This window comes from Rana temporaria, chromosome 12 (assembly GCF_905171775.1).
Source record: "Rana temporaria chromosome 12, aRanTem1.1, whole genome shotgun sequence".
Lineage (NCBI taxonomy): Eukaryota > Metazoa > Chordata > Amphibia > Anura > Ranidae > Rana > Rana temporaria.
In genome coordinates, this window is record NC_053500.1 from 105986828 (window position 1) to 106013247 (window position 26420).

The following is a 26420-nucleotide window of genomic DNA, read 5'->3' on the forward strand; positions in this document are numbered from 1 at the left end:
CACGTCGTTAAAGCCCACACACGATCATTTTTTACAACCCGAAGAACAGCATAGTTTAAAACGTCATTAAAAAATGCAGCATGTTCGAATTTTTTTTTTGTCGTTTTTCCGAACCCGAAAAATGATGTGAAGCCCACACACGATCATTTTAAATTACATTTTTTCAAAACTACGTTTTTTTTCATGCCGAAAAATGATCGTGTGTACGCGGCATTAGTCTCATGCCTGAACTATGATTTTCACTCTCTCACCAGGTCATTAATGGGTTAATGGCACGACAGGATTGGGCGGATGCTATTAAAAAGCCCCTTGCTGTCCTTCCAGGCGGTTCAGGAAATGCTCTAGCTGCATCTATCAATTATTATTCTGGGTAAGTAGAATGGTCAAACTAGAAATTCACATATTTGATATAGGCTACCCATGCCAGTAATTTTTGACTCTGGGTTTTACCAGTGGTGGCCCGTCCATATGGGGCGCTGCCCCCCCTAATCCATGCGCTTTGGCCCTAATCTACACGCAGGGCGCCGGACGCATGGTTTCCAATGTTTTTTTTTTTAAAGCACATGATTAGAGCCTAAAATTCTAACTGGCCTAAAAAAAGGGTGGGCTCGGGGTGCAGAGCATTGCGCCCTGACTCCTCCCAGTTGTGTCACAATAGCGAATATTTATTCGCTATTGTCTTCCTGATTCGCCTCCCGACCAATCAGGAAGCAGGTCCTATTGGCCACCAAGGCGGAGGAGACGCAGGGTGAAGCTGCCACCCGGAGGAAGCGCTGCCCGTGACCTATATGGGGTAAGTGCGGGGCTGATGACCGACCGTAGGCCACTAGGTTTTGCCATGTACCCCTTGTAACATTTTGTGATTACTTGTTGACCCTGCCAGTAGAACCACTGGATAAACACTTTGACCAGATGACAACGTTCGTTCTTCTGCAGTAAAATCTCTGCAGTGCCACCCTTGCTGCTGCTGCTGTCTTCTTAGGTGTCAGCATCAGTGATGGCACTATCAGTCAATATCCATGCCTAGTTTGGCACACAGCCCTTTCGCTTAACAGTAGATTACTCTGATTGTAGGGGCTCTGGGGAAAAAAGTGTAAAAGCCATGCGTAGTCCCTTCCATCACCTCCTGTCTAGTAGGGTGCAGAAGAAATACAACTTTCCAGCTGTATTTACATTTCTTTAAAAAGAACCGTCCACCTTTCAGAACATGAGTCATGGTATAACCATATTTACAGTGTAACATGAAGGGGGGGGGGGGTTACAACTGAATGGTGCAGTGCATTTCCTTGCACACAGATATTTTTTGTTTTGAACTTGGCATGGCCATGCCCACTCAGCTGTGGTATTCATTAACAGATCAATTCAGAAGAATCTGTGAATGGAAAGACTAAAAGTCCCATCTGCTACGACAGCAAAGGAACATGTAGATCTCAATAAAGCACAAGTGTGGTGATATCGTCGTACCTGCAGTTTAGTGTTTATTTCCTCCTGCCCCATAATGGTAAGTCCATATGGACCTAAAGGCTGGGAGAATGTCTGCAGGAGCCTGTGCATTGCATCCATGATCGCTGTGGCACTGCGTATAGATCCCCAATTTCTCTATAAAGAATACCTGTCATCTGCCCAATGCTATCACATAGAGGGCTTGTGAAAGCAATAAACGTAACCACTTAAAGCGGAGGTTCACCCTAAAAACATGTATTTAACATTCCATTCAGCATAATTCCAACATTTACACTATGTCGTTTTTTGTTGGGTTTTTTTTGCTGTACATACCGTCTTATTGTTATTTTCCACCCGGCTTCCGGGTTCTCACTCCCGTGGGAGTAGGCGTTCCTATGCAGAGGCTAGATGATTGACGCCTTGTGAAAAACTTCCCCCCGGCGGATAAGGCGCGTCACCAGTTTTCCGAACGTAGCCGAACTGCTAGTCGGCTCTATACGGCGCTATACGGCACCTGCGCCTGCCGTGTAGAGCTGACTGCGCAGGCACCGTATAGAGCCGGCTACTTTCGGAAAACTGGTGACGCGCCTTATTTCCCCCGGGAGGAAGTTTTTCACAAGGCGTCAATCATCTAGCCTCTGCATAGGAACGCCTACTCCCGCGGGAGTAAGAACCCGGAAGCCGGGTGGAAAATAACAATAAGACGGTATGTACAGCAAAAAAAAAACGGCATAGTGTAAATGTTGGAATTATGCTGACTGGAATGTTAAATACATGTTTTTAGGATGAACCTCCGCTTTAAGGACCGCCTAACGCAAATATATGTCGTCAATAATGGCACGGCTGGGCACAATCACTTACCTGTACGTCACCTTTAAGAGCCCAGCCGGCGCGTTCTCTCGACCCGTTCCGAAGCTCCGTGACCGCGCCTGCGGACCCGATCGCCGCTGGTGTCCCGCAATCGGATCACAGGAGCTGAAGTACGCACCTTCCCTGTTCTTCTCTGAGGCAGTGTCACTGATCGTCTGTTCCCTGTTATAGGGAACGACGATCAGTGGCGTCACACCTACAGCCACGCCCCCTACAGTAAGAATCACTCCCTTAGGGCACCCTAGTGGTTAAGCCCTTCACTGCCATTGTCATTTTCACAGTAATCAGTGCATTTTTATAGCACTTTTCGCTGTGAAAATTACAATGGTCCCAAAAATGTGTCAAAAGTGTCCGCCATAATGTCGCAGTCACGAAAAAAATTGATGATCGCCGCCATTACTAGTAAAAAAAATGCCATAAAACTATCTCCTATTTTGTAAACGCTATAACTTTTGCGCAAACCATTCAATAAACGCTTATTGCGATTTTATTTTTACCAAAAATAAGTAGAAGAATACGTTTCGGCCTAAACTGAGGCAATTTTTTTTTTATATTTATATCTTTGGGGGATATTTATTATAGCAAAAAATATTGATTTTTTTTCAAAATTGTCACTCTATTTTTGTTTATAGCGCGGGAAAAAAGGACGCCAATATTGTTTGGGAGCCACGTCGCACGACCGCGCAATTGTCAGTTAAAGCGACGCAGTGCGGAATCGCAAAAAGGGGCAAGGTCCTTAACCTGCATATTGGTCCGGGGCTTAAGTGGTTAAATAAGGAAAGAAAAAAAATGATATAAAATAATGAAACAAAATTGCAGCACCCCCAAACCCACTGCAATTCAAATGTACCGCATCGGCATGCACATGTATGTAAACATAAATTTCACCACACATATGAGGTATTATCGCAAACATTGAAGTGAGAAAAATAATTCTTAGTGCCATAATTCATGGTTAACTCTAAGGCCCGAGGTCACCCTCACAGACTAGGGGACACTCTCAAGGGCCACCAACTGCCTCTTCAGCACTCCAACTCCATCTTGCACCCAACTGCCCCTGCTGGTATGGCTCATGTCTATTTATGAGGTAAGCTCTGACTTCTGCCGGCCCAAAGCTGGGGATTGGCTGAGGGCTCATGAAAATGCAGCCCCTCCTTACTTCTACCCTCTAGCTCTGGAAGCCTGGCCCTCAGCTAAGACAACATTTTCCTACACTAACAACTACTTCAAGCATACACTAGAGGGTGCTCCATAACTTCCTCAGTGCCAAGTGGAAGGACTTTCCTGGGCAGTTTAATAACAAAAAATCTCTCTACTCCTCCTACTGCACAGTGCCTACTGGGAACTGTAGTGTAAGGAGTCTATTTGCCCTATTATATGGCTGCCGTGTCAAAACTACAACTTCCAGGATATTCAGCACTCTGCATAGAAGTCTATGAGCTTTCTTAGCTTTAGCTCTCCCTCGCTGGCCGGGGGAGAATGGTGCAGCATATAGAGAGGCAAATAAAGAGCAATGTCTCCTTCTCCATGTTGTTGTAGACTAGTAACTGGCTACAAATGGCTACATTTGTAAGTTCCTACATACAGGCCGCATAAATAAATGTAGGCTTAGGCCTGTGAATAGGTTCCCAGAATGCAAAGCATTCTGTGATTGGGCAATGGAGAGGTGAAGCAATATTACAACTGCTGTGTAGGACACAGCTGTAGCTTGGGTGTCGGGGAGAGAGCTCCAGGAGGTGGCATACACAAGTACAGGATGTTCTTTTTTTCTGGAGTTCTTCTTTAAAAACCTAGATCCTTTGGTTCGGGGTACAGTAAATCGATAAGTAGTTTAACCACTTGCTTACTGGGCACATATACCCCCTTCCTGCCCAGGCGAAATGTCAGCTTTCAGCACTGTCACGCTTTGAATGACAATTGCGCGGTCGTGCAACGTGGCTCCCAAACAAAATTTACTTCTTTTTTTTCCCACAAATAGAGCTTTCTTTTGGTGGTATTTGATTACCTCTGCGGTTTTTATTTTTTGCGCTATAAACAAAAATAGAGCAACAATTTTGAAAAAAAAAAACTTTTTTTTCTTTAAATTTTTTCTATAATAAATATCCAATTAAATTTTTTTTTCTCAGTTTAGGCCGATGCGTATTCTTCTACATATTTTTTGTAAAAAAAATAAATAAAAGCGCAATGAGCGTATAGTGATTGGTTTGCGCAAACGTTATAGCGCCTACAAAATAGGGGATAGAATTATGAAATTTATTTTTATTTTTATTTTTTTACTAGTAATGGCAGCGATCTGCGATTTTTGTCAGGACTGCCATATTACGGCGGAAGCATCGGACACTTTTGACACATTTATGGGACCATTCATATTTATACAGCGAACAGTGCTATAAATATGAACTGATTCTTGTATAAATGTGACTGTGAGGGAAGGGGTTAACACTAGGGGGCGATCAAGGGGTTAATGTGTGCCCTGCTAGGTGATTCTTACTGTGGAGGGAGGGAACTGACTGGGGGAGGTGACCGAGGGTTGTCCCTATATACAAGGGACACACCATCGGTCTCCTCTCCCTGACAGGATGTGGATCTGTGTGTTTACACACAGAGATCTACATCCCTGTCTCTGTGACTGCCGATCGCGGGTGCCTGGCAGACATCGCGGCCGCCAGGCACGCGCATCGGCACCTCAGTGACGCAGCGGGCGCGCGCCCCCCAGCGGCGGGGGGCCGGAGGCCGTATATTGACGTCCTCCCGGGATTTTAGAGCCACCTTGTGGCCTTAAACACTTGGCGGGCGGATGGGAAGTGGTTAAAATTAATTTGTAAGAAACAAGGATAAACAGTGTAAATAATACATAATACAATAAGGCACCTGTGGGAAAAAACTGCAATATTGCGGCGGACACATCGGACACTTAAAACTATTTTGGGACCATTGTCATTTATGCAGCGATCAGTGCTATAAAATGCACCGATTACTGTGTAAATGACACTGGCAGGAAAGGGGTTAACCACTAGGGGGCGAGGAAGGGGTTAAGTGTGTCCTAGGGAGTGATTCTAACCGATGACAGGGAGCAGTAGAACAGTGTCCTGTCACAAGGCAAAACAGGGAAATGCCTTGTTTACATACTGTAGGCATCTCCCCGTTCTGCCGCTCTGTGACACACACGATTGCGTGACACCGGTGGACATCAAGTCCGCGGGTATCACGGGCACAGTCACAAAGCTCGTGGCAGGCGCCTCCTAGGCGGCAGATTTAAAGCAACGTACATGTATGTTGCTTTGCCTGCCCGTGCCATTATGCCAACGTATATCTACGTTAGGCAGTCGGCAAGTGGTTAAGCTGCAAAGCAAAAATTATACCCCCTTCAGATGAATAGCATCATGCTGGAACCACGTGCATTGCATATGGTTGTGGGGTGGTGGTGTGAGCTTATGGGGTTAAAACAGATGGGGAGGAGGCAGCATATCCCCTCCCAGCTGCCTGTCAAATGCTCTCTGAAAAGTGATCTAAGGCAGGCTGGTAAGGCAAGACTAAATATCATCAATTCTCCCAGGTGCATTTGCACACAGTTAGGCTAGGTTCACACTGCTGCGAATTCTTTTGCGAATTTGAGCCGTTGCGATTGCTCAAATTCGCAAAATAACAGTGTTTTCCATTAGTGCCATTCACATCAATGCGTTGCGAATATAAGCTGCGGGGAAAAAGGGTCCTGTGCGAGTTTGATCCATGTGCGATACAAATTCAGCTCTATAGACTGGCATTCCCTGAATTTGCGACCGCGAATCGCGGCAAAAATGCAGCCGCGAGATCGTGGTAAAATCACGATTTTACCGCGATTTTGAGTTCGCAGCAGTGTGAACCTAGCCTTAAAGATTGACAGGCAGTGCATGGAACAATTTTAGTTGCTAATGAACAACAAAAAACATCAAAGTTAAAATACAGTTAATTAGGGCCCATTCACACCATGTTGTAGCAGTAATTTCCTTGTTACCAAGTGCTCATCAGCAATGCACGTTACACGCATATGATGCCATTTAACTGAATGGCACTCCAACACATGTTATGATATGCATTGCACTTGCTTTGTGCACTGGTCCAAATCGTTTGGTGAAGAGGAATTATGGTGTGGGGTTGTTTTTCAGGGGTTGGGTTTGGCCCCTTAGTTCCATGGGGAACTGTGCATGAGGTCTGATATATACATTTTACTACATCCCTTTTTGTAAATTTTGTTAAATATATCTAACAAAAAACAATGGGGTGCATACAAGCATGTTTCCCATTGTTAATGTTCTTATCACTACCTAGAAGGATCTGTAGAGCTCTGTCAGTTTCCCCCGGGGCCATCTTAACAGCACATGATTCATGGGATGACCTATAAAGTGTTACCTCCCGCATGTCTGTGTATTGATGCACAGCCCATGCTCCTTCCTCCAGGGACATGATAATCAGTGACAGCAGATGGGTACCTATGTTTTGTGGTGTAAGGCTGTTGGTGAACTTCTGACCTTACCTCCTAGTTGGGTATTGTGCTGAAAATACACATGCATGGCTCGGAAATGACAGCACCCTTTTTTTTACCACTACTATTCCTTTATATTGGCTTTTGAAACTAACAAATGCAGCAATTTAGAATTTTTGGATGAAAGGTTTAACCACTTAAGGCCCCGGACCTTTAGGCAGCTAAATGCCCAGGCCAGGTTTTGCGATTCGGCACTGCGTCGCTTTAACAGACAATTGCGCGGTCGTGCGACGTGGCTCCCAAACAAAATTGGCGTCCTTTTTTCCCCACAAATAGAGCTTTCTTTTGGTGGTATTTGATCACCTCTGCGGTTTTTATTTTTTGCGCTATAAACAAAAATAGAGCGACATTTTTGAAAAAAATTCAATATTTTTTACTTTTTGCTATAATCATAATAATAATATTTTTTTTTCCTCAGTTTAGGGCGATACGCTTCTACCTACTTTTGGTAAAAAAATAGGGGATAGTTGTATTGCATTTTTATTTTCCAATAGTTTTTATTGAAAGAAAAATGATTATTACAACAACACAGAAGCATCGCCACAAAAGTGTTAACAAACGCCTAAGGTCTCCATCCCAATACATAACACCATATATTATTCGGCATCATCATCGTAACAAAAAGCATAATAAAATACTCCAGGGTAAAACACTGAGTGTGGTTCTCCCCAATTAATCGATGACCAAACCTTAGTAGGCCCAAGACCTGCCGGTCAAGAGACCTGGATCTGGAAACCCCAAATCCATTCTGTTGCCTCTATTACTATTCAAACGGGAGGACCCGCTTTGTAAAGCTTCTGTTGGAAAGATGGAGGTGTAAAAAATAAACATAAATAAGCAGTATCGTATATGGAAAAGAAAAGAAGAAAAAGAAAAGAGAAAGGAAAAGAAAAGATAAAGGGGGAGGGAACAGATAGGAGAGCAACCGACCAGCCCCTAGAAATCAATTAAATGGATCCATGACCGTAGCTCACACCTCCAGCGATCTTAGATCGCTAGCCAAGTAAGCCAGCCACGGGTCCCAAACCTTATGGAAAATCTCCAGCTTGTCCTGAATCAGTGCCGTCAGTCTCTCATTTAGCATTAACCATGACAGTTTCCGTTTAAGCTGTTCGAGCGGCAAGGAGGCGACGCGCCAATTTCTGGCTATCGTGATCTTAGCTGATATAAAGATAAACTTAAGCAATCGCCTTTGGGCTTTAGAGGCCTCCACCACCCTGTCGCCCAAAAGAGCCTGCTTTGCAGATTTAGTCATGTTCAACTGGGTCAATGAGTAGATAAAATTATATACCCTAATCCAAAATCTTCTGACCTTTGGACACGACCACCAGATGTGATAGGCAGTTCCCACCTGGCCACATCCCCGGAAGCAGTTGGGGGTGGCCCCCTGAACAAAGGTAGCGAGTCTGGCCGGCACCATATACCATCTAAGCAGCACTTTATAATTGGCTTCTATAATGGACGTGTTTATAAGTGACTTAGAAGCAGTCTCTGCCAGCTCACACCACTTATTTAGATCAAAGGTTTCCTGCAGGTCCTCCTCCCACCGGAGCATGTAATTCAGCTTAGTGGAAGACGACATCAGCATCGCATATAACTCAGAAATATGTCCCCGTAAACTGTCATAGCGAACGCAAAGATACTCCATGGGGGTATGAACCTCCAAGTCTCCCTGGCGGGCCAACATTTGTATAAAGTGACGTATCTGAACATATCTGTAACATTCTATCAATGGCATTTGATACTTCTCCCGCAAAACCTGCTCAGAGAGAACCTTCCCTTTGTCGCAAAGGTCCGCTATGCGCAGTAGTCCCTTATTCGTCCACCATTGGAAAGCAACTGGGTCGAGACCTGGGGTGAAAGCACGATTTCTCAACAGGGGGGCCAATGGGGAATGAGGCGATTTAAAAGCCTGTGTTCTAGAGACCCTATCCCAAATATCCAAGGAAAATGATAAAGATGGGCATAAAATGGTGGGTCTGTCTTTAGGCGGAAGCCACAATATATGGGAAATAGGAGACGGGCGACAAGCGTAGGATTCCATGATCATCCAGATCGCCTGTGACCGCTTTGAATGGAACCTGGAGAGTTGGGCTAACTGAGCCGCATAGAAATATTTCTGCAGGTTAGGTAGGCCCAATCCTCCCTTCCGTTTCAAGGTATACATAGTGCGTTTGTTCACCCTAGGCCTCTTGTCTCCCCAGATGAATTCAAGGATTTTTCTTTGTAACAACTCCAAGTCACTGCGCACCAAGGCTATCGGTAATGTACGAAATAAGTACAGTATCCTTGGCAAGATGTTCATCTTTATAGAGTGGAGTCTGCCAAACCATGATGGAGGGTGGATTCGCCACTTCGCCAGATCCTCGATCATTTTTTTAATTAAGGCTGGGTAATTCTTTTTATACAAGGTTTGGAGAGAAGAGGTCAGATTGACTCCCAAATAAGGAAGCATTTCAGATTCCCAATGGAACCGATGTGTTCTTTCGATCACTGACTGGACAGAACTAGACAAAGAGATATTGAGGGCCCTAGATTTACTATGGTTTATTTTCAAACCCGAGATATCTGAAAATGGCTTTAGAATATTATATAGATTGGGTAGGGATGTGATTGGTGAGGACATAGTCAGCAACAAATCATCGGCAAAAAATAAGCATTTATGCTCATAGCCACCACCAACGATCCCCCGAACATCCTGGCAGTCCCTGATTTTTATTGCTAACGGCTCTATAGCCAGGACAAACAGGAGCGGGGACAACGGGCATCCCTGTCTAGTGCCCCTTCTGATGTTTAGAGTTTGAGAGGGGTATCCTTTAATCATTAAGGAGGCCGTCGGTGTATCGTAAAGCGTACGAAGGAGAGCCAGGAAACGCTCACCAAATCCGTACCGATATAGCACGTCGAAGAGATAATCCCAGGAGAGGGAATCAAACGCTTTCTGGATGTCTAATGAAAGCAACATACCACCTCTAGGACCCTCCCCATCCCAGTTTGATTGAATCGCCGAGATCAAATTGATAATTCTGCGAGTTTGGTCTGACGCCTGTCTATTGGGAACGAAACCCGCCTGGTCCGGATGGACATAATGAGGGAGAAAAGTATTCAGTCTTAGAGCCAGGACTTTAGTTAATATTTTCAGGTCAGTATTAATTAACGAGATTGGGCGATAATTCGCACAATCTCCGTGGTCTTTGCCCGGTTTCGGTATGACATGAATGAAAGCCGCGTTGTCGTGTGTAGGGATTTTGCCGTCCCGGCGTAGATCATTAAAATATTTACATAAATGAGGGGTAAGAACGTCTCGATATTTCCGGTAGTAATGACCAGAGAAACCGTCCGGTCCAGGGGCCTTTGTGGGATTCAGACATTTAATGGCCGCCCCAATCTCAGCTTCAGTGATCGCATCATCCATCAGGTCCGCATGGTCTCGGGAAATTTTGGGCAATTTAAGGTCATGAAAAAATGCTTCGAGCTTAGCCCGGTCCAAACTGTCCCGCTGGAGATACAATGACGAGTAAAACTTATAGAATTCCCGAACGATCCGCTCAGGGTTTTGAGTGAAGTGGCCGGTCGGTAAACGCAACTTCGGCAGAGTCGGGGTGTACGGTCGAGGCACCAATTTCCTCGCTAACAACGTAGATGGTTTGTCCCCCATCGTATAAAACCGATGTTTGGACCAACTAATGTGTTTCTCAGCTTGCGTAGTCAGACTAAGATTCAGCGCCAAGCGTGCCTCGTCAATTTTAAAACTCAAATCTGTCTGGGGGTTCCTATGCTGTTCCAACATTAGGGCCTCCAAGTCGTCCTCTAACCGAGAAATTGTTTGCTCCCGCGTCCGCTTCAGTCTACTGGCTATTTGGATCACTTTGCCCCGTATCGTTGCTTTGTGGGCAGCCCAAGTTATCGCAGGGGAGGTGTCAGCTGATTTATTAACTTCAAAGTATGCCTGTATTTCCCTCTCGATTTCCCCATAGAGGACAGGGTCATTCAGTAAGCTAGCGTTGAGGCGCCACGGTGAGGGGGTGGCTTTAGTCCACAGCCCTCTGGTGGATAATTTTATCGGAGAATGATCTGACCAAGGGGTAGTTAAAATTTTTGCAGAAGTCACGTATGGGAGCAAAGAGGTACGGACCAAGAGATGATCAATCCTAGAGAAGGATCGATGCACCTGGGAATAGTAAGTAAAATCCCTCGTTGAGGGATTGCACTCCCGCCAAATATCAATCAGATCACACGAATTAAACAATCGTGCAACCTTGCAGCTACTCGCCGGGGGACGCCTCATGATTGATTTAGTCGGGTCCGATTTATCCATAGTCCTATCCAACGGAATATTACTATCCCCTCCCATGATCAGCTGTCCCTGAACCTTAGGCAATAGTATCCGAAACATATTTCGGAAAAATTCCAGCTGGCCCGTGTTTGGGGCGTAATACGTGATAAAGGAAACTAGCTGATCGTGGAGACGACCCACTGCCATCAGGTATCTCCCCTCCCTGTCTTTGACTATAGTTATAGGTGTGAAGGGAACTCTCTTAGAAAAACAAATAGCTACTCCCCCTTTCTTTTCCGGGCCACACGAGAGGAAATATTGTGGATACCTAGCATTGAGGTATCGAGGTGCCGAGGACCTGGCGAAATGGGTCTCCTGTAGCAGGAGAACGTCAGCCCTCTGCTTATGATAAAACTGAAAGGCTTTGGTTCTCTTGATAGGGGAGTTAAATCCGTGGACATTATGAGTAATGACTGCATAATCCGTTGAATAGGATCTAGCCATCGCGGCAGGGCAGAGCACTCTTACCTTGGGACATCAAGCGGGTTGGAGAAGTCACTGTGGAGACTGACGATCGCAGGACAGTCGCTGGAGATGCGAGGCGGACCGGGAGCTGGAACGGTGCCCTCAAGAGAAAAGAAGAAAGGATAAGAGAAAATAAAGCAAGAAACAAAAGGAATAACAGTAGGCCTAACGGCCAAGATCCTGAATGAACATATCTGTAATAACAGATCAAAATAGTATCCGAACGGGGGAAAGCCCCCACCGGGAATAACTCCCGGAACAAAGTGTGCAAGGGTACCATCCTCCTGGGAGGGTGAGTAGTCTTGCAATCGGGTGGCACATATAACCACTCCAACCCAAAAAATATAACACTCCTGTGCTGACAATCGGGGCATGAAAATTGCCTGGTCAGACAACATTCCTGCTAAGAGGGAAAAAACAGGTCAGTCAAACAACACGTATTTAAACATTTCTCAGCATATCTCACTGATCGCCCCCCCACCCTCCCCCCCAACCCCAGGCAGTCCACCGCGAGGAACAATATGTAATTGAGCTGGATTCCAACCTGTCCGGGCTCCAGCAATCAGGGGGGGGGGGAGGCCAGAGGGGCCCGAGGACCAGAAAAATACAAAACGGGTAAGAAAGCAAGTAAGAGTATAAAAATAAAAATTCAAAAATCTCAGAAGTACACAACCCCCCTCCGCACAAAAAGGCGCGGAAAGGGAGGCTATAGAGGGGAAGCTCCAACAAGACATCCGAGCTTCATCTTTGGCATCGGGACAATTGTGTCCCACCACAAATGAAAAGCCACCAAATTAGTCGGGTACTTAATCAGGTCTTTCGCTGCGACTGCCTGGTCTGGCGCTTCTTGACATCCTGCCATAGCGGGGAGATGGGACGATCCTCATCCCGTCGAGGCGACGGGGTCGGAGAGCCCCGAGCGATGATTCCCAATTCCAGGAGCAGATCCTCTCCCGCCTGGAATGTTGTGAACGAGTAAGAGCGGCCTTTATAAGCAAAAGACAGTTTAAACGGAAAAGACCATCTGTACTTTATCTGCTTGTTGATCATTTGCTGCAGTAAAGGCTTTAAATTCCTGCGTTTCATAACCGTTGATGGAGCCAGATCTGTGTAAAGCTGTATCGGGGACCCCCGCAGTGACAGGTCCGGTCTGTTTCGAGCCGTCAACATCAGTTTTTCCTTAATGCGATAGAAATGCGGCTTGGCTATTACGTCGCGCGGCAGACCGTCTGACCGAGGGGCTGTCAGGGCCCTATGGATACGATCGATCTCCATGTGGTGGTCAGCAATATCAGGTATCAATTCCTTCATAAGCTCTCCCATGGCCTCTTCCAGGTCCGTGCACGTCTCAGGAAGACCCCGTATGCGAACATTGTACCTGCGAGAGCGGTTCTCTAAATCTTCAATTTTATTATTTGCTTCCTCCAGCCTGGTTTGAAGGTCAGTGATCATGCTAGCATTCTGATTGACTTTTTTGACCGTACCATCCACTTTAGTCTCTATCCGGTCAAAGCGCTCTCCAAAGCTATGAATGTCCCTCTTAAGATCTGTTGTGATGAGGGTGCAGGCCTTGGACAGTTCCTGCTGCAGCATTGTGGAGAAGCGTGCCAGCAGCACAGCATCTGGGGAATACTGTGGGATCTGAGCCATCACAATGTCCTGTCCCTGCTGGCTAGCCTGGCTGGCCTGGCTGAACATGGCCTCAGCCAAATCCATCATGTTTCCCCCTAGGGATGAGGCTGGAGAGTCCACTGCCTCCTGTTGGGCCACATAGGGGCCCGGGGACGGGGGTTGTAAAGTTGACTCACCCCTCCTGCTGCAGGCCGCCGAGTCTTGGGAAGCAAACGGGTCCCCCACCAGCTCTGGGAAGCTGTCCTGGCTGGATGTCCGTGCCAGAGAGGCCCTGGAAGCAGCACCGCCTCGTGCGTCGCTCCGTCCCGACGCCATTTTAGGCTGCGGCCTAGCGTTCGGGGAAGGCCCTGTGCCGCCGGACGATCCGGCGTGTTTATTTTGTCCCCTCTTCGGCTGTCCTCTAGCCCTTCTGTTCATTCCCCTCTCGGGAACACTGCCGCGATGCTTGCGGCGCTCGATCCCCTCTGTCAGCGCTGTTTGTAGCCAGATTCAGGGCCGGAGCGAGCGGAGCTCAGCTAGAGCACGTCTGCTCCAGAAGTCCCGCACATGCGCGATGTATTGCATTTTTATAAAAAAAAATTATTTTACTACTAATGGCGGTGATCAGCGATTTTTTTCGTGACTGCGACATTATGGCAGACACTTCGGACAATTTTGACACATTTTTGGGACCATTGTCATTTTCACATTTTTTTGTCATTTTCACAGCAAAAAATGCATTTAAATTGCATTGTTTATTGTGAAAATGACAGCTGCAGTTTGGGAGTTAACCACAGGTGGCGCTGTAGGAGTTAGTGTTCACCTAGTGTGTGTTTACAACTGTAGGTGGGTGTGGCTGTAGGACTGACGTCATCGATCGAGTCTCCCTATAAAAGGGATCACTCGATCGATGCAGCCGCCACAGTGAAGTACGGGGAAGCCGTGTTTACATAAGGCTCTCCCCGTTCTTCAGCTCCGGGGAGCGATCGCGACGGAGCGGCTATAAACGAATAGCCGCGCCGTCGTCCCGGATCGCTCCCTTCGGGAATCCGACCGCCGCATGTAGCAGGGGGGGTCGATCGGACCCCCGACCCGCGGAAAGGCGGGGACGTACATGTACGCCCATCTGCCTGTACGTGCCATTCTATGGACGTACATATACATGCAGCGGTCGGGAAGTGGTTAACACTGGGAAACACTATTTGAAAGATAGCCAGTACATTTTATATACAATTTAATAGATTAGACCAAAATGAGGAACAAATGAGGAGGAAAGAGGGACTTTATTCCAAATCCGTGCCAGTCCCTTGAAATCAGGGACAGTTGGGAGCTATTGTCTTTATGTATTATGGTACCTATAGATGGCAAAGTGGAGGTGGAGGTGCAGGCAGGCCCGTTGCGACAAGGCAAGCAAACCAAGCAATTGCTTGGGGCACCAAACTGGCCTGGGGCCCCAAGCAGGGCCCTTGCCGTGCTTCCTATAAATGCTGCAGCCGCCTGGGAGCCTCAGGCGGCTGCAGCACTCTCTCGTCACTTCTTCCTCTTCCCTGTAGCGTGGCCAAGCTCCTCTTCCTCTTGTCAGTCCGGCTGGGTACCACTCGTACCAGAGATTCAGTTTCCTGACAGGAAGTGCACACTGAGTGCTCACTTCCTCTCAGTCTGGTCGGTAACAGGAAACTGAATCTCCGGTACGCACGGTACGGTGGGGGGGGGGGGTAAAAAAAAAAAAACATAGGGAGGGGGGAGTAAAAAAACATGGGGGGGGGGGGGAAAAAAAACATGGGAGGGGGGGAGTAAAAAGAACATAGGGGGAGGGGAGTAAGGACACAAGAAGGGGGAGGGGAGTAAGAAGGACACGGTGGTTGGGGGGCCTCCATGTCCATTTTGCTTGGGGCCCAAAAATTCCTTCAAACGGCCCTGGGAGCAGGCAATATCAAAGCAGCCCTTAGTTGCTCCAGTCCTCTAGCTCAGTATTTTTTCAAAGTTTTTTTCAGTCAAGGCACCCTTTAAAAATTATGGACACTCTTGAGGCACCCCATTCTAAACAGGGCTGGTGCAAGGATTTTTGACACCCTAGGCAAAATCTCATTTTGCTGCCTCCCCTGGCTCCACCCCTGACCCCACCCCCTTTGCCCTGTCCATGTATACTGCATCTTTTTGAAGAAGTACCAATCACTTGCAGCCTCACCAGTATCGATCAAATGCAGCCTCACCAGCGTCGATCAAATGCAGCCTCACCAGCATCCATCATATGCAGCCTCACCAGTGCCCATCATATGCAGCCTCACCAGCGCCCATCAATGAATGTTTGCTTGCTTCCATTGATTCAGAAGTCTGAACACAGACACAGTCCTCCGCCGCTGCGCCTCTGACACTATGTGCGAACGGAGTGGTGACTGCCTGCTGGTGCCGAGACTTAGTTGCTTGCTACAGAGGAAAAAAAGTAGGAACACCAGTGGCCGGGTGCCCCTAGTCAACAGACAATCCCCTTCTGATTTCCGTACCGTGTGTACGAGGCTTTAGGCTTCACGTACACGGGACGTTGTTTAGCCTCTCCTGAACGACTTAGGTCTCATGTCCACTCTGCTGGTAAACAGACGTTTAGGAGAAGTTGGGCATTTTTTTCAGCTGCTCCTGAACTCTCCTCTGTTATCTTCTAAGTACATGTACACAAGGGTCATTTCTAGTCTTTCTAGGCAGTTGAGCTTAGAAGCGTTTTTTAGAATGCAAAAAAATGGGTTCAGACGGATGTTCAGGGGCATTTGAAACGCCAAATGCCTGTAACAGCTTGTGAACGCTGCTGAAAGCAGTAACTCGCAATTAGAAGCGTTTAGTTTACAGACGTTTTTCTTTTCTACAAACGCATTTAGAGAGGGGAGGGGGGTGTGAATTGTGCACTTTACAGAAGCTGTGCATGTCTGCAAGCTATTGCACGAGATATGTAAATAACCTGTCACTCAAGTAATGACTTTGGTCTTTATCTGCAAGTCTGTTTTATTTCACTGAACAATAAAAAGAGGATTGCTCAGCGCTGGATTAACTCTGTGTGGCAAGACTGGGCGCAGATGATAGGAAATCGTATTCTCTACATTGTGACATCAAAAAAATATATATATATTTTTGGGTGTACATCCACTTTAAGAAGGTTGTAATGGTGCACAATGAAAACCTGTGGCTTTGTGTAAAGGCAGGCTTCATCCACACGGCGGCTTGTATACAGTTTTGGGTCAATTTATAGACATTTTGCCAAGGCACCCTGTTTGAAAAAGGCTGGACCAGCAGATTCATAAACTAGAATATTCAGCTTAGCCAAATGTTTCTGTTTGCTGGTAATTGGAGATGGTGGAAGGGACAGTTAATGTTGGAAATGTTTCTTTAAGGCCTAGTTTACACTTGCCGCTGTTGGCCCCCTTAAAAGACGAATTGCCATTACATTGTTTTGCCCCAAATAGGACAAAGTATATGTAGTGCTATAAACCATGTAGCAAGGTATTTCCCAAGTCCAACCTGCCCCCACAAATCCTACAACAGCTTGGAAAGAGACAGATCTGTCATACAGTGACTGCAGCTTGTCTCAGCTCAGAGCACTTTTCCATAACAAGAGGAATGTAGAGGGATAGGGGGATGTGTAAGGGCCGGTTCACTCCAGAACGTTCTGTGTGCATTTCTCGCACTGTGTTCAAAATGCACTTCATTTGTCATCTGCAGTAGGTGTGAATATTAAGTTAATGACCCCCCAAATGCACCAAGTATCATTTAAAATAAATGGGCTAAAATTGTACTGCACAGAACTGCATATGAATCCCACAGGAACTGCACAGCATTCTTGAGCGATTCACATGCAGTTCCTAGCGTGTATAGCAGGTGCTGCTGTAAATTTAGAGGGGGTCAGAGAGTTAGTTGCCTCTGACCATGTTTATTTGGCTAAATTTAAGGCCTCTGTTCCAGCTCTGGCTGTACTGTGTGCCCATGCTTGCTATCTGGGGACTCTCACCCCCCCCCAGACAGCAGGTGGCAGCAGTGAGGCCAGGGTCGTGTGGATGCTTCTTTTCTGCAGCCAATCAGGAGGGTTTATCGCCTCGCTGTGCATGCTGGGAGGAGGTATTTAGGGGGCAGATGCCATTGGTTTGGGTCGTCGTTCCCGCGCCATCCTCCTGGGCAGTCGTCCCACCACCCCTGTGTGTGGCCCTCCTGGCCGGGGTGTGTGTGTGTTGCAATGTTCCTGGCTCCGGGACTACGTTGGTCCGGAGCAACTAAACTACCTGTAGACCCGGTGGGTAGACTGAGTCTGCAATTTGCAAGTGGTCCTAGGCTTTCCATCCCATGGGAGGAAGCCGATCGACGGAGAACCTGTCTGGAGGATATCAAGCACGAGGCTGGTGTCTCAGGAGAGGCCTACCTGCTCATCGAAGGACACTTCGTATCTGAGAGGCTGGACGATGGTCGTCTATCAGTTCCTGACGTAACTAAAGCTGTTTGAAGGAGATCCGGGTGCTGAATCCAGTTGAGAAGGATTTTGGACCGAGATTATCTCCACCTTTAGGAGGGTCTGTGGCAGAGACTTCACCCTAAAGTTTCCAAGTGACACTCTGGCTGCTAGGCTGGTCAGAGAGGCCTATTCAGGTGCACTGTACCCACTCTGGCTAGAGTGGCAAAGAAAGTGGTCGTTGGAATCAGGACTGTTTCCAGTAACCACAGTTAACCCTGAATCCGCCATTTTCCATTTATTCTATCCATTCACCTATTACTACTTTTACTGTTTTACCCGGCTCAGTAATAAAAGCACAGAAAATATATCGACAGTGTGGACATTAACTTTATTGCAGCTTTAAAGCGGTTCTCCACCCTAAAGTGGAGTCCCGCTGATCGGAACCCTCCCCCCCTCCGGTGTCACATTTGACACCTTTCAGGGGGAGGGGAGTGCAGATACCTGTCTAAAGATAGGGGTAGAGGAATGGAGGGTCGGGGGGAAGGTGCAGGCACCCAATGCAGATCACTGGGGAGCTTTTAAGCTTCAAAAGTCACACTCGCCACTTTCCTTCGAGTGGGTATTGCTCACCCGGATAGGCCCCTCTCACCGGCCTAGCAGCCGGGGTGATGCACGAACAAAAATAAATAATAACAGTCTCTGCCACAGACTTTAGTGTGATGAAGTTGAACTGTAAAATAATCCTCTGCCACAGGATTTAGCATTCGGATATCCAGCCTTACAGTTTAGAGCCTTTAAGCTGACCAGGAACACTGTAAAGTAACATAGACTTCTGTGCATCCTCCAATAAAGTCACCAGGCCTTCCCCGAGATACCAGCCTTATGCTTGGTCCTCTCCAGGACAGGTTCTCCCCTGGTTTCCTCCATTGAGTGGCTTCCTCCCTCAGGACTGACGCGCAGGATCACCTCCAAAGTACAGGCCCCAGTCAGCACAACTGGGCCTGCGTGGCAGGGATGCAGCCTCGGGCCAACGTAGCCCCACAGCTGAAAATCAATCATACATACCTCGAGCCAGGAGGGCAAAGAGCCCCGAAAAATGGCATCTGCCCCCTTAAGTACCCTCCATTTGGCATGTAATTTTTTGGGGGGGGGAGTGGGGGCTTCAGGAGGAGTGGGACTTCCTGTCCCACTTCCTCCTTCCACCGAGGGGCTGGTAAGGCGATTAAGCTTAATCGCCTTTTGGCAGCCCCTCCATGTAGGCGATTGCCTAGGACACGTGACAGGTCCTAGGCGATCGCCTGTCCAATCAAACAGCGCCGGGCCAGGCCGCGCCGCATGCGCATGCGCAGTGGGTGCCCAGCCGTGAAGCCGAAAGCTGTCACGGCCGGTTGCCCACAGTGACAATGAAGACACCGGCCGGGGAGGGGGGGGAAAGGAGCGGAGCCCCGGCCGGCGCGTCGCTGGAACGCTGGAGCAGGTAAGTGTCTGTTTATTAAAAGCCAGCAGCTACACTTTTTGTAGCTGCTGACTTTTAATAAACATAAATATTGGCTGGAACTCCCCTTTAAGATATGTGGACATATTTGCTCATATATGCATTAATTTTATTTTTTATTTTTTTACAGACACGAACAAGTTGCAGGTAAAAAACTCCTCACAAATTGTGCTTTTATCCTGTGTAAGGGCCAGCCTCTACCCCTGGACATTGTCTCCCTGACCACCTTGCCCGAAAAGAGGATCTTCTCCTTCCTCAGTGTGGCCTGGGGCCTAATTTCAGACATTGACATAGAAAGTGAGAAATACAGGTTTATGGGCCATGCCCGTTTCTCCGTAGGAACTTTTGTGCGGCTGACCGCACTGCGTACTTACTCAGGACGTCTCTCCTTTTTGCCAGCCAGCTCCTCAGCAACAGAAATGGACAGTGGAGATAGTCCTCCAGCAGGCAGCACAGTACTAGAAGATCATCTACTGGTACCGCTGGATCAGCCCATTCCAAGTAACTGGCATACTATTGAAGACCAGTTTGTCCTTGTTCTGGCACTCTACCAGTCTCACCTGGGGGCTGAACATTTTACTGCCCCTATGGTCAAAGGTCCGGGTGAAGGGTGTATCCACCTGTACTATGCCACCTCCGGAATCTCAAGGACAAGTATTATAAAACTGTTTATGGCTATGGAGAAGGGAACACATCTGGACCAGGATATTCCCTATTTGACTCACCTTCCTGTTCTGGCATTTCGAATAGAACCGTATGTAAGCACTGGTATCATGACAGTGGATGGAGAGGCCATTAAATGCAGTCCGATCCAGGGACAGATTCACAGGGGCTTGGGACGCGTGATATCAATTGCTTCAAAGTCCCAATGCAAACAGTAATGCTGCTTGAGTTTTAGAACCTACATGCGCTGAAAAGGAAATACTATTGTATTCATTAGAGTCTATTTTACAATGAAGCTTGCATCGCTATTACAGCTATGTAATTTAAAACATAAATAGCTCATGCATTTATTTCAGATATAGTGCCAAGGAAGTATAGTAAGACTGCATCAGTTAAAATAGCTGTGTGAGTAGGTGTTAATTTATACTTTGAGAAGGTGACTCAAGCACGCTATTTAGAACATCAGCGTAGTAAAAAAGTTCCACCCATATTAAGGGATTACTTTGTACTTTTATACAAATTTATTTTATTTATCGCGGTGAGGACTAAAACACATTTTAATTATTTTTTTGAAGTCACGTACATATGAACTATTGTACCTGAATGCAATTAAATATTTTAGGTTGCCCTTTTTGAGAAAGGAGGAGGGGCTGTAGCCTAATACTTATCTGTTTTATTTGTTTATAGAACTCAATAGCTCAAGTCTGCATGATAGCTCATCTCTCTTTCATTCAGAGAAATCCTTCCTCAAAGCGTACTGCTTTTGCTGTGCTGCCTCTTTACATAGCTCAACGTGCTCCAGGAATTATATATATATATACCGTATTTATTGGGGTATAGCGCACTCCCGCGTATAGCGCGCACCCCTAAAGTTGCCCGAAATTCCTGTGGAAAAAAGATTTTTTGTACTTACAGTTTTGGTGTCTTGCGCGGCGTCCATCGGCGGCCTCGTCGGGTCCGGCGTCCGTCTGCGGCTTTGGGTGTCCTCTTCGTCGGGTCCGGCGTCCTTCTGCGGCTTCGGGTGTCCTCTTCGTCGGGTCCAGCTTCCTTCTGCGGCTTCGGGTGTCCTCTTCGTCGGGTCCGTCGTCCTCGCCGCTCGTTTCCCGCGCCGAGTTTGAATACTGCGCTGACATATACAGAGCGCAGTACACTCGTGTATGGTCGGGCAGGCTCGGCTACTCTCGCGCTGACGTCCTGTACGTCCGAGCCGAGACTGTCCGACTATACACGAGTGTACTGCGCTCGGTATATGTCGGCGCAGTATTCAAACTCGGCGCGGGTATCGGCGTATATTGCGCACCCACGATTTTGCCCTGATTTTCAGGGCAAAAAAGTGTGCGGTATGCGCCGATACATACGGTATATATATATATATATATATATATATATATATATATATATATATATATATATATATATATATATATATATATATATTTATTTATATATCCCGTATTTTCCAGCATATAAGACCTTTTCTACTTAAAAATATGCCTCAAAAATCGGGAGTCGTCTTATACGCCGGAAGCAGAGTCGGTCAGACTGCGGGCGTCCATTGTTCAAAGGCCGCGCCTCCTCCTCCTCGTGCTGTTCCGTGATAGGCGGAACACTCAGTTTCCCAGCAGAGCCGGTGTTTAGTGTTCCACCTATCACAGACGTCCCGAGGACAAGAGGATTTCCGTGATAGGCGGAACACTGAATACAGGCTCTGCTGGGAATCTGAATGTTCCGCCTATCATGGAACAGGAGGAGGAGGAGGCGCAGCTTTTGAACAATGGATGCCCGCAGTCTGACTGACTCTGCTAGAGATAAGGTATGGAGATCGTTAAAGTAAGGCATGCAATGGCACAGTGAGGGGGGAAGGCGGGTATATGGCGGGTATATCCCAAAACCAACATTTTAGCTGGAAAATTAGGGGGTCGTCTTATACGCCCAGTCGCCTTATACCCCGGCAAATACGATATATATATATATAATACACACACAGTATCTCACAAATGTGAGTACACCCCTCACATTTTTGTAAATATTTTATTATATATTTTCATGTGACAACACTGAAGAAATTACACTTTGCTACAATGTAAAGTAGTGAGCTTGTATAACAGTGTACATTTTCTGTCCCCTCAAAATAACTCCACACACAACCATTAATGTTTAAACCGCAAGTCAAAAAGTCCAAATTGCGACAATTTGCCATTTTCCCTCCCCGGGGGCATGTGACTCGTTAGTGTAACAGGGTCTCAGGTGTGAATGGGGAGTAGGTGTGTTAAATTTGGTGTTATCTCTCTCACTCTCTCATACTGGTCACTGGAAGTTCAACATGGCACCTCATGGCAAAGAACTCTCTGAGGATCTAAAAAAAGAAAAAAGAATTGTTATTCTACATAAAGATGGTCAAGGATATAAGAATATTGCCAAGACCCTGAAACTAAGCTGCAGCATGGTGGCCAAGACCATACCGTGGTTTAACAGGACAGGTTCCACTCAGAACAGGCCTTGCCATGGTCGACCAAAGAAGTTGTGAAGCTCTGGTGAACTCCATGCCCAAGAGGGTTAAGGCAGAGCTGGAAAAAAATGGTGGTCACTCAGTGCACCAGTTTGGTATAAATAAATAGCGGAGACTGTGAGCCAGGCCTTCTCATCCAACATCAGAGCCTGACCTCACAAATGCGCTCCTGGAAGAATGGTCAAACCTTCCCATAGACACACTCCTAAACCTTGTGGACAGCCTTCCCAGAAGAGTTGAAGTTGTTATAGCTGCAAATGGTGGGCCAACTCAATATTGAACCCTACAGACTAAGACTGGGATGTCATTAATGTTTTTGTGCGTGTAAAAGCAGGTGCCCCAATACTTTTGACAATGTGTATTTGAAAAGCCTCTCCGATTCTGGTGCCAACTACATCATTTGGATATTCTATCACTTTCTATTTTTAATGAGTGATGACCAGCAGCCACTACATTTTTTACCAACCTAGTGAAGACACCCTCAACAATAAAAAAAACCTTGCAGATGTTCTGTTCCTTTCATACTCTAAAAAAAAAAAAAAAAAAAAGTTTTTGGCTTCAGAAATAATTTAAAATATCTGACATGAAATAGAGAAGTCTTTAACAGGATCCAAACTAATACCGCTATAACACTTGTACCTGGTCAGTGTAACTGATAGGGACTACAGCTGTTGATAACCTGCAGCTCTTTTAAACTGCCACACATAGATGTAAACCAGCCACATAGGAAAGAATGGGATTTCTATCAGACATGCAATTTTATGCAGCAAAATGCAAGAGTTTTTCTGGACAAAGTGGAAAAGTGTGAAAGTGAGAACAGACCCTAACCGTTTGCCAAATGTTTTAGCGTGTGTGCGCGATTCTTATTCTGCATTATGTGCCAAGCCAAGCCTAAAGCAATAAAGCAGGTGAGTGCTTACTGCCCTGCTGGATCACTGGTGTGTCTAAGGGCCTAGTCACCTTCTGGTTTTATTACTCTGAGTCACTGACCTGGAACAGTTATGCAAATCCAGAAAGTCAGGAGGCCTAATCTGCTCACTTGTTCTGGGTTAGTGACTCAAAAAATTGAAGCCAGAGGGTCAATGTGAAAGCCAGGTAATTATAATTTTCAGAGAGTGGTCAGTAATGGCAGTCTACATGTTTCCATATATACTTACTCTCTGTGCTGACCCCTCCCTACATAACCAATTGATATAGCTGCCGGGAAAGAAGTGAAGGGGAATATACTTAAAGAGTTTGTTAACCCCTAAATAAAAATAAAGATCCTGCTCCTTTAAAGCATTTTATACAGCACAAGCATTGTGCAGTGTCATTTGGCCCCCTGTATCACCTGTAATACTGTCTGATCCTGCCTGGTTTTGCCCTCCCCCTGTACGCTGACCACAATCAGGGCTGCTGAGCCCTGACACCTTGGTCAGTGTATGTGCCTCCTTCAGCCACAGCCCTGCTCTCTGCTATCCTGCGTTTCCCTCTATCCTGCGTTTCCCTCTGTCCACCTTCCCCTCCCAACCTGTCAGCCCTGTATCATGGCCATTTGTCATGTTACAACCAAAAATGTAAATGTATTTTATTGGAATTTTATGTGATAGAACAACACAAAGTGGCACATAATTGTAAAGTGGAAAGAAAATGATTAAAGGATCACTAAAGGAATTTTTTTTTTTAGCTAAATAGCTTCCTTTACCTTACTGCACTACTGGTTTCATGTCCTCATTGCTCGTTTTTGCTTTGATGTTGCTGTAAAACTGCTCTGATCTCCACACTTCCTGGTTGTCTGGCTCCTTATAACCACAGTACTGGGAGCTTTTCACGATGGTCTAAGCTGTCATTACTGTGTGTCTAAAACTTAACAGAACCAATCAGATTCATTTTAAAAACAAAACACTGCCCTGGATTTTTTTGTTTTTGTTCTGTGGGTCTCTTTACTTCACATAAACATGAAACCAGTTTAAAAACGAAAGTGAAACTGCAGGTACATTATATGATTGAATTTAATCTATTTTTAATCATTTTTAAAAGGAATCAGTTAACTTTTATGTCTCTATACCCTGTAAACAGTCATTTCAGCAAAACATTTGTTTTCCTTTAGTGATCCTTTAATTGTTTTCTCAATTTCTTACAAATAAATATGTGAAAAGTGTGGTGTGCATTTGTATTCAGCCCCCTTTACTCTGATACTCCACTCCATACTGACTGAAACATGGTGGTGGCAGAATCATGTTGTGGGGATGCTTTTCTTCAGCAGGGACAGGGAAGCTGGTAAGAGTTGATGGGAAGATGGATGGAGCCAAATACAGGGCAGTCTTAGAAAAAAAAAACTGTTAGAGTCAAAAGACTTGAGACTGGGGCAGAGGTTCACCTCCCAACAGGACAAGGACCCTAAACATACATCCAGAGCTACAATGGAATGGTTTAGATCAGGGGTCTCCAAACTTTTCAAACAAAGGGCCACTTTATCATCCTTCAGACTTTAGAGGGCCGGATTGGGGCCAGCAGGGGCAGAAAATGTCATGGGCCTGGCATCAGTGAGAATAAATATGGCCTATCAGTAAAAGTTATAGTGCCCCATTGTTGGTGTCAGTGGGAGAAATAGTGCCTCATGTCAGTGGAAGTAATTTTGCCCCAAGGGCCGCATAAAGGATGGCAAAGGGCCACATCTGGCCCTCGGGCCGCAGTTTGGAGACCCCTGGTTTAGATCATGGGTGCTCAACCTGTGGCTCTTTAGCTGTTACAGAACTACAAGTCCCATGAGGCATTGCAACCTGCTGACAGTTACAAGCATGACTCCCAAAACCAGAGGCATTATGGGACTTGTAGTTTCACAACCGCTGGAGGGCCACAGGTTGAGCACCCATGATTTAGATCAAAGCAAATTCATGTGTTAGAATAGCCAAGTCAAGGGCCAGACCTAAATCCAATTGAGAATCTGTGGACTTGAAAATTGCTGTTCACAGACTCTCTCCATCCAATCTGACAGAGCTTGAGCTATTTTGCAAAGAAGAATGGGCAGAAATGTCACTCTCTACATGTGCAAAGCTGGTAGAGACAACCCCAAAAAGACTTGTGGCTGTAATTGCAGCGAAAGAAGGTTCTACAAAGTATTAACGTAGGCGGCTGAATACAAATTCAAGTCACACTTTTCAGATGTTTATTTAAAAAAAATATTGAAAACCATTTCTCATTTTCATTCCACTTCACAATTATGTGCCACTTTGTGTTGGTCTATCCCATTAAATACATTTACATTTTTGGTTGTAACATGACAAAATGTGGAAAATTTCACCATAAAGGTAGTACTTTCTCCACTGACCACCAATGTAAAGGGGCACTACACTTTTCAATGTCTGTTTCTTTGTTGGTCATTGTTATTCATTTCATGATTATTACTGAATATATTTTTATTGTATAGAGCAAAGTGTTAAAAACCACACTAGGTATGCCACTGCACATACACTATACAGTTTGCATTTAAATGGTATATTCTATTTGTGCTTTAAAGGGGTTGTAAAGGAATTTTTTTTTTCATAATAAGCATCCTTTACCTGCAGGCATTCCTCTTTTCACTTCCTCATTGTTTGTTTTTGCTCAGAAGTTGCTCTATTTCTTCTCTGTTCTGTTCACTTCCTGCTTGTCTGATTGTTACTGACCACCGTGACGGGAGGCTTTACTGCGGTGGTCAGTAACGTGCTCACCCCCTCCTGGGAACTACATCTGTGCGGCAGGACGCTCTCTACATGTTAGAGACCTCAAGGAGGTGTGAATTACTGGGCGTGCCGCAATGCATACTGGGAAATGTAGTTCTTACATGAACGAGCGCCGCAAACCAGGAAGTGAATGAGAGAACAGAAACTAGAACGCCGGAGGTGATATAGATGAAGGAATTTAATAGGTATTTACTCGTTTTTTTTTTTACAGAATCATTACACTATTCTGTCTGTCTACCTTGCAGACATTCATTTTAGGCAACATTTTTTTTTCCTTTAAGCTCCTTGTCATCCTGCATTCTATTAGCACACTTCTAAGAGAAAAGTACGCCAGTACCTGGTACTTCATTGCACAGATTATGAAATGGGAATG

At 46.0% G+C, this 26420-nt stretch overlaps 1 protein-coding gene across 1 annotated transcript in view; it reads left to right on the forward strand.

Annotated features, from left to right (window-relative positions):
• SPHK1 (sphingosine kinase 1) overlaps positions 1-20498 on the forward strand; it is an 81265-nt gene extending 60767 nt beyond the window's left edge. Inside the window, exons 4-5 of the mRNA XM_040330094.1 lie at positions 255-370; positions 19302-20498. Coding sequence (XP_040186028.1) covers positions 255-370; positions 19302-20052 — 867 coding nt within the window. The 3' untranslated portion in view covers positions 20053-20498. The remainder of the gene's footprint in view (positions 1-254; positions 371-19301) is intronic.
• The last annotated feature ends 5922 nt before the right edge of the window (positions 20499-26420 follow it).